Genomic DNA, 9,265 nt, shown 5'->3' with positions numbered 1-9,265 from the left:
CATTCAAATCCACCACACACATTGTCCGTGCAATATAAAAAGTGGGCTAACCTACAACTGCCTGGTTTTTTGAACACGTAACAAATATGTACAAGATCCAAACCATTCATCATATAGGATCTGGCTTCGATGGGCCATGTCCCAAAAATCACGCTGATCGGGGAAAGAGAACGGATGCTTCCGAAGAGGTCAAACAAGGGATATAGCCTTTGTTTGAATTTTTGAGATATAGCCCAACCGATGTAGGGTCCACTTGATGATCGGTTCGGATCCCGTGTTCGCCACATGTGTGAAACAGTGAGTCACTCAAAAGAGCTGTGTTTCCATCCTCCGTAGTCTCGTTCTCCTGCTTCTTCCCTCTGCGGATGCAAACAGACACCAAAACACAAGCCAAAGTCAGTCTTGGTGATTTCCTTCGCGGCAAATGCGCTGACATGGAAAAACATTCAGATCTGGACCATCCATTGAGTGGGCCATAATAAATATCCGGTCATGTTTCTACCACCATCCATCTCTTACACGCATCACTTACCTGATGAGTGGACCATCACGATTACAAAAATGCACGGTGATGATTATATCGGCAGTGAGAGAGGTTTGCAAGGTCCAGATCCCACGTGCCAACGTGGCACATTTTGCGGATGTCCGTTGCGGACATAGTCGGGCCCCACTTTGTAGATAACCTGGCGGCCGGTACAGTCATAACACAGGGGACAGGCCACGTGTAACTTGATTACGTACCGTTGGCTCTTTTTTTCTTTTTTCTCAACCGTCCATTGTTTTTCATGCACGTGGCACAGCCTATGAATTGAACAGTATGAATATTGGGCCAGTCCATCTACGCAATGAGGCCCACATCACGCATGGTTCGGATGCCCAGTGTGCCAGTCAGGCTACGGGTCAACTAGCCCCGACCTGATTTTACGGCGGGTTCGGGCCTAAATGGATAGTAGTTCGGCCAAGGACAGGAAACTGCAGCGAATTCAAGTAAATGGGCAGACCTGACCCAACCCACTGGGTGAGGTTGCTCGACTAGCCCTGAAGCAAGCAACCTTTGTCCTGCATTCCCTTCTTAAACATGAGTTGGGCTGTGGCTCAACCTTGGGCTTTATGATGATATTTGAGTGGACCACAAGAGTCGAGGGTTGGGCTGGTGCCACACCTTAAGCCAGTTTAGTAACCGGGCTGCACTAGCTAACCACACCCGAATCGAATATGGCCCATTGCTACCGCTGCACAAGAGGCCTGGCTAGCCCTGTAGAAGAACTAAGCCAAAACAAACAAAAGCCAGCGAGACCGCTAACCCATATAACCTCTGTGGTGCAGTGCATATACCTTTGGGGTGAAAGTGAGGCCGACTTGAATCTCTCCACAGTATGTTCGGTCGGCCAGCAAGACCCTATGCTTGCAAGGACGAATCTCGGCGATCCCATTTTCCATCCCTAATGCTAGCACATCTTTCAAATAAATCCTGCATGCAATGGACAGAGATGAAAACCATATCTTAAAATGTTCTATGACTAAGGTCCGACTCCACCAGGCACGGCCGAACTCATGAGCTGAACCCACGAGCGCATGACCAGAGTCAAAATATCAGGCTAAAGGTCGACTCGGACCAGATCTGAAAATGGGTCACAAAACCCTCTATTGGATCGAAAGGAGGGCTTTGTCTAAAACAGACATTCTGATGGTGCGTCCAAACGGGCCTTAAAGGGCCTCGAAGTACGATATTATGTACGGAGAAATGCTCCAGGGGCGGAGCAAATCAAATGTACACATCATGTGGGCCTAACAATGCACCAAATGGTCGTGAATCTTTGGTTATTCCCATCTCACCTGACTAGTAATTGTGATTCAATCCAACGGTACATCCAAACGCAACCATTCTTATTAAGAATGCATTACTTACGTGGCTTCACCAACAAAATCATCGGCAGAGAAAGTGTCTTTGTCCATGATCCTGAGTATGAGCTTGTACTCATCATCTGCACCTGGGAACTGCACCCTGAATGTAAATCTCTCATTCCATTTTGGATCTCCGCCTGCACCTACATGCAAGTTGTGAGAGAGAGAGAGAGAGAGAGAGAGAGAGAGAGTTCAATCACTTGCAAGCACGGTTAAAAGACTCCGTGACTCAGTCCGATTCGTTCAACCTTGAGTCGCATCGAGAGACTAGGCCGATATCATGATTAATATCAGCCGTTCCCACAGATTCTGGGTGTCAACATACACGCCGATTCAGGCATCCGAATATGGAGACCCAATCAAACGGTCTTAATTAATGTAATCGACAACCATGGACGAGGCCATTTGCATTTTCCATGGGTAATCAAACGGTTTTAATTACGACAACCAACGGGCCTTGAACAGAAGATAGTAGAAAGCTCAAGCCAGGCCAAGCCCATCTACTTCTTGGGCTCACGCAACCTCATGAGCTCGGTGGGCCAGCCCTAGCACTAGTCCATTGACAGGCAGGCCCAACTACTGGCACACGTGGCTCGATTGAATGGGAGAGATGAGCCCCAGTATCAAACTTGAATCTTTGATACCTGGACACGGTACTATTATTCCTAGTAATGCTTGATACGAGAGATTGAAGATGTAAACGGGGCATGAAAACGAAAGGAAAGGTGGCCACCTTTTCCATATATAAGGGCCTTACATCCCTGATTGTGGGGCCCACCTTGATGTATGAGCATTACATCCACACCATCCAACCGTTTTGACAGCTCATTTTAGGACACGTTGGTAAAAATGAAGCAGATCCAAATCTCAGGTGGACCACAAGATAGGAAGAAGTGGTGATCGACCATTAAAAATTTCTTGTGGGCCACAAAAGTTTTTGATCAAGCTGATATTTGTGTGGTGGTGCCTTCATGCAGGTCTATTTTACCGTATCAACGGGTTGGATGGCAAATAAACATTTCGTTTGCCCCCAAGAAGCTTTTTATGGTGTGTATTTAATCACCACTGTTTCCTGTAGTGTGGTCCACCTGAGATTTGGATCTGAGAACATACATCGATGTTGTCCTCGCGGTCAAGGAACCGCGCCCATTACATATGTGACGGGAACGGATTGGCTACTCCCCCTGACACCAGCCCCGTGGCTGGTGGTCGGTGCTCCGTAGGCCCCACAATGATGTATGTGCTTCATCCATTGCGTTCATCCCATTTTACAGATCATTTTAGTGCTTGATACCAACAACGATAGGGATATAAATCTCAGGTGGACTACACCACAGGAAAACAATAGTGATTGGATATCCACCATTAAAATCCTCCTAATGGCCACTGTACTTTTTATTTGACATCCAATCTGTTGATTAAGTCATATAGACCCAGATGAAGGGAACAAACAAATATCAGCTTGATCCAAAACTTTTATGGCCCCCAAAAAGTTTTTAATGGTGGAAGTTCATTCAACACTATTTCCTGTAATGTGGTTCATTTGAGATTAGGATATACCTCAGTTTTGGTCTCATACCATAAAATGATCTATAAAAATAGATGGACGGCATGGATGCCCTTGCGGTCAAGGAACCGCGCCCATTACATATGTGACAGCCATAGGCCCACAGGTAGCGGGAAAATTACCAACGTGCCCTCGGATTCGCTGTAGTGTACGTTCAAATTCAAGACACCTCACACGTGGAAAACAAGTCACACACGTGTAAGATCGAACCCATTCATTCGGTGATCCTCATTGTGAGGGTCCCACCCCCCCTATAACCAGCCAAATAGGACCAGAAGGGATCGTCTGACGTGTGAGGCGCTCGTCTACAACCGGCTCCGATCTCACATACGTCTCTTCCTTTCCACGTGTGAAGCGAAAGTGCACTCGAGCAAGTACAATTTGCATCTCTCTGAAAGTGCACTCGAGCAAGTACAATTTGCACTCTCTGAAAGTGCACTCGCAGTGGCGTGCGAAACAATTTCCCTCTCTCGCTGATGTGACTCACCTCTGGCGACACTGCTCTTGCGCTCTTCGCTTTTGTATCGAATCACTACGTACGGATCCATCTTAGCTGCCACAAATACAGAGACAGCATTGCTCGCGTGATCAGTACCTTACAGGAGAAAACTTCAATACTCTGGCTAAGTGGAATAGATGATACTCACGCAGTTAGAAATTATCAAATTAGTAATTCAAAGTAGACCGTCCAAATTATGGATACTAGTTTAGATGTACAATGAACAAAATATTAATCTGGTATTGTTATCATTACTATTAGATTGCTGGACATTTTTTTAGACAGGTGTCCACCAATCAGAGGCCAGGAGCGTTGGACCAATCTAATTTTCTGATTGCAACTTGGCCACAGTAGGTCTAATATGGGTGGATCGATGACCGTGGGGCCCACTGTGATATATGTTTCTTATATTCCGACCGCCCATCCGTTTTTAAAACTCATTTTAGGGCCATGATACAAAAACTAAAGCAGATCCAAATGTCAGGTGGACCATAATACAGGATATAGTTGTAATCGACCATTAAAAACTTCCGGTGAGCCACGGAAGTTTTTGATCAAGCTGATATTTGTGTGGTCTCTTCATCCAGGTCTTTTGACCTTATCAAGAGGCTGTATGGACAATAAAAATTCCAGTGGCCCACATGAAGCTTTTAATGGTTGGGATTCAATGACTAATGTTTCATGTGGTATGGTCCACCTAAGATTTGGATTCACTTCATTTTTTGGATCATGCCCTAAAATGAGCTTTCAAAATGGATGGACGGCGTGGATATAAGGAACATACATCACAGTGGGCCCCACAGTCAGAGATCCACCCACCTAGGTGGATCCGGGGATCCAGCGATGGCGTACACGCAAATACAGGCAGTTTGAATTTCTGCCTCGGAAATTGAATTCGTGGATCGTAATCCACCTACACGATAGGTATTACCTGGCGTTTGATAGAATTCAAACTATATAAGAGTCTATTATATACGGGCGGGTGGGATTTTTTAAAGGAAGAGGACTGCGTCAGGATGGCAGTCTGCATCAAACTTATAACGTACAAGCGAAGAAGTGGGTCCTATGCTAGAAAGCCGAACCGATTAAAGGACCCGAATCATTTCATCAGGTGGGTCATCCTGTTCGAAGAGATCGAACGGTTTACATAAAACTGCCAGCTGTCCACGTTTGGCACACACGCATGGTCTGCCTGATTAGTTGAGCGCCCTTATTTTGCGGCACGGTCATGTTTGGAGTGCCGTCCAACTCATGCAAAGCTCCCCTATTCAAGTAACTCGAAATATTTACACGTGTGCTGTCGTGTAAAGGGTATGGCCACGAACGGGTCAGATTCGGCCTTGTTGTTGCTGGATCCATATCCAGTTGGTGAAGGCCCAGGCCCAAGCAGATCTGGGATCGTCACATGGAGACCTTTCCCATCTATTGCCTATCGATGGTGGACCCAACAGATGAACGGTCAAAATAGCTGACAGATCGGCGACTCCCGCACGAACTTTGAGCAGTGAATAAGGTGGGCCTATCGTGAAAACGACCTTACGCAGAAGTCCGGTCCATCCTCTCACTAGGCGAGCCAAACGGACGGTTGGCGATTTCTTATACTTTCGGGTGGCCCACCTCATGATTTTACGGCGGGCGCCATATCAAAGTTAACACGTGTGGAGCGTGTAAAGGTGTGCGTGGACTGGGGTCAGATGGCAACGCCGGCCAAATCAGTCCACATGAAGACATGGGATGAATAGGCAAAAACAAGGGGAGTTGGAAGTGTGAATTAGATCATGCAACACCCAGATCCACAGCTCAACTGGTAGACTGAGTTGAGATACCTCGTTTCAACACTTGAGGTCTAGGTATCGATCCCAAGTGGGGGTGGCTAACAGTGGAGTGTGTGTACACACATGGGTGTGTATTAACAAGCTAACTCAAAAAATTAAAAAATTAAAAAATTAAAAAATAAAAAATAAAAAAGATCATGCATCTAGTGGACCCTTGCAATGAACGGCCCACGATTGAAATCCAAGCAAGATGAGACTATAGAGCAGGACTAAAAAAGTGAACATGGCACACCCATCTATCCAGAGTATAAGTAGGGTGATGCAGTAATCAGAGCCGTCCATCTAGAGATACTTATCATTAATAACCTATGTCTTAAAAAATCAAAAATATTAGAAATTGATGAGATCACGTGATGGATGTGTTTTTTGAACCATTCTGCCCTCCAAACAGAGTAACATACTACCAGATGCCGGTTCTAGCGGCTCAAGATATCATCTCCTTGAATCCAAACAGAAGGGACGGACGATCCGAAATTCCAAATCATATGGACGGCCGGCGTGAAAGGTGGGTTTTGATAGGGTACGGTGGCAGGTTTCCTCCCCCTGATTGCTTCTTAACTGATGATCTGAACCGTTCATGTTCTGGACTCTACGCTGCCCGGGCCACGATAAGAAGCATTTGTTGAACAGGTAACTGCGTGTGAAGATTAAGCTTTAATGGGTCATATTCAAACCCGAGATTCAAAGGTCAGGATCATCAATGAAGAAAGATTACAAGATCATAGCTTCTGTACGGTAGTAACGAGAAGATGAACGGTTCAGATAATTCTCCGGATGCAATCCGGGGACGAAAACCTGCCATTGTTCCACTGTGTTACGATGGCACCGTGCCCTATTAAAACTGAGGAAGCTATATCATCCGTCAGGCGTTATTTCTATACAAGAGCCATCTAGGGATAGTGGACACTAGCTCGACGGCCCAGATGCACCTCCCCACTGGTCACAAAGATCAGGTGTTGGGCGACCAATTATCCCCTGATCCAGCGCGATGAAAGGAAAAAAAAAAAAACCCGATCCCCAGACTTTATTATATGACCCATTTGCCCTTTTAAGATAACCGATCACCAAACCGCCGGTTATCTACTAACCCGTTTTTGTTTTTTTTTTTTTGTTTTTTGGTTTTTTGTTTTTTGTTTTTTGTTTTTTGAAGACAAAGGTAAAACATCGCCTACGTTCCGTTGTAGGCGATGTTGTACCATACGACCAGTTGTAGGTGACGGGTTCTTAGAAAATTAAATTAACTTAAAACAAAAAATAAAAATGAAAATGAAAAAACAAAAATAGCTTTGTTCTCCTTCGAATTCGAAAATAGGAAGAAAGAAAGAGATAGATACCAAAGAGATCGGTGTTTCCCAAGCCTCGTGCGTCGACAAGCTGGACCTCGAGGATTCCGCTCCTCCCCATTTCTATTTCTCTCTCTCTCTCTGCCCAGGTTCCGAAATCCTACCAAGCATTTATACTCGACCTGTTTCAATGCCCACACGCGTGTAAGTGTAACATGCAGGGACGCGGATTGCCAGCGAAATGCTTTTTGGGAAGCTAGGTGGGGCCCACTGTAACGTTTGTGATAAATCCACCCCGTCCATCCGTTTTTACAGTTCATTTTAGAACTTTACACGAAAAATAAGAAGCATGAAAAACTCAAAGAGGCGACACGAGAGGAAACAGTGGGGAAAGAAATTCCTACGGTTAAAACCTTCCTGGGGTCCACTTCATGTTTATATGTCATCCAAACCCTTTATAAGGTCATACTCACTGGGATGCACTGAAAACACAGAAAACATCCCCTGATACAAAACTTCTGTGGCCATGTGAATGTTTCAACGTTAGATGTTAAATAACAATTGTTTCCTCTCGTGTGGCCTACTTGAGGTTTGGATCCGCCTCTTTCTCTGTTTTATATACTAAAATGATCGGTAAAAACGAATGGATGGAGTGGATTTATCAAAAACATCATGGTTGGCCCCACATAGCTTCCTAGCGTAGGAACTTCCTGCCAAAGCCCATCGCACGGAAGCGGATCGCGTACCGAGTAACTCAGTACCCTTAGCGTACTGAGTAAACTATGTGGGGTCCACTGTTATTTATTTATTTTATCCACTCCGTTAATCCATGTTAACAGATAATTTTAGGATAAGATCCCAAAAATGAAACAAATTAAAATCTCAACTGGACCACACTACATGAAACAGTTTGATTGAACCTCTACCATTGAAAATTTTTTGGAGGCCAAAGAAGTTTTGGATCAAGCTGATGTTTGTGGTTTCTCTTCATCCATGTCTTTGTATTCTTATGAACAGGTTGGATGACAAATAAAAATTAATTTGGACCCTAGGAAGGTTTCAACGGTGGAAATCATTATTCCACACTGTTTCCTGTGTAATGGTCCACTTGAGCTTTGGATTCACTTCAATTTGGTATCAACCCCTAAAATTATCAGTAAAAATGGATGGACGGTGTGGATAAACCACATACATTATGGTTGGCCCCACCTAGCTTCCTAGCGTAGGAACTTCCTGCCAAAGCCCTTGGCACACAATCCCGTCCCAGTTCGTGGTCCATAGACACGAGATTCAATCCATCCATCACAGGGACACTCTATGTTGTTGCTTTGGCCCTGGAATCAGGTGGATGCATTATTCAACTGGGCCACTTCTAGAAAATAAATATACGGTTCAACGAAACGTGACCGAAGTTCTCTGAGCCGTCCATCTGATTTTAAAATCGAGGCCCATCTTTGAGTGAAAGCATCATCACTGTTGGTCCTATCTGATGAACATATTGGATGTCGCAGCCATCTGCCACTCTGGTGCATGTGGCGACGGTATGCCTCGTACACGGGTTTAGTATGGGTGTCAATGGGCCGGGCTCGGGCCTGAAAATTGGAGCCGACACCTACCTAGGCCCGGCCCATTGACAGCCCTAGCGTTTCGGCTTCGCAAACCTCTTCGGTGAGTTAATGATACTCAGGCGGCGTATGATCCCTGATACGCAGGAGATTATAACTTGTACACTTGGCATACATGGACTCAGATGTCAAGTCTCAAAACGAGAGTGGTTAAACAATTCTAACCTTCGATTCTGGACGGTTCATGGAAATAGGACTACTGGGTATTTCTCATTTTCAACCGTCCAATAAATGTATACCTATCTAATAGTCACTTAATCAAATAAACATAATTTTTTATTTATCAAACATCTGAACAAGGAATAATAGTTTGAGCAGTTTAAATTGATTTAATTGATGCTACTTATGCAGTTTCTGAATAATTTTTAACTGCCTGCGTATCATCTATCACACTCTGCCAGAGTATCATAGTTTCTCTCAACCTCCACTTGATACTCCATAAATATAGTGATTAATACGCATCCGCTCAGTGATTGTACAGGTTTCATGGTCATAACTCAAATTAAACCATCAAGATCGTGGGTCCCACCACTGGTTAGATCATAAGTGAA

At 44.7% G+C, this 9,265-nt stretch overlaps 1 protein-coding gene across 3 annotated transcripts; it reads right to left on the bottom strand.

Annotated features, from left to right (window-relative positions):
* LOC131243738 (elicitor-responsive protein 1) lies at nt 1–7,289 on the bottom strand. Of its 3 annotated transcripts, none has more exons than XM_058243276.1 (5): nt 7,141–7,289; nt 3,960–4,025; nt 1,910–2,048; nt 1,336–1,471; nt 1–359 (listed from the first exon to the last, which is right to left on the bottom strand). In XM_058243276.1, exons 1-5 carry the CDS (start codon nt 7,208–7,210, stop codon nt 303–305), a joined length of 468 nt encoding a protein of 155 aa, XP_058099259.1. In that variant the 5' UTR covers nt 7,211–7,289; the 3' UTR covers nt 1–302. The 3 variants fall into 3 exon arrangements, with proteins under 3 accessions (XP_058099259.1, XP_058099260.1, XP_058099262.1); XM_058243277.1 differs by having other exon boundaries at nt 1,910–2,042; XM_058243279.1 differs by lacking the exon at nt 3,960–4,025 and having other exon boundaries at nt 7,141–7,226.
* Between the last annotated feature and the right edge of the window lie 1,976 nt (nt 7,290–9,265).

The sequence above is a fragment of the Magnolia sinica genome, chromosome 4 (genome assembly GCF_029962835.1).
Source record: "Magnolia sinica isolate HGM2019 chromosome 4, MsV1, whole genome shotgun sequence".
Lineage (NCBI taxonomy): Eukaryota > Viridiplantae > Streptophyta > Magnoliopsida > Magnoliales > Magnoliaceae > Magnolia > Magnolia sinica.
Note: the sequence above shows the minus strand (reverse complement) of the source record. Positions and strands in the feature narration are given on the sequence as shown.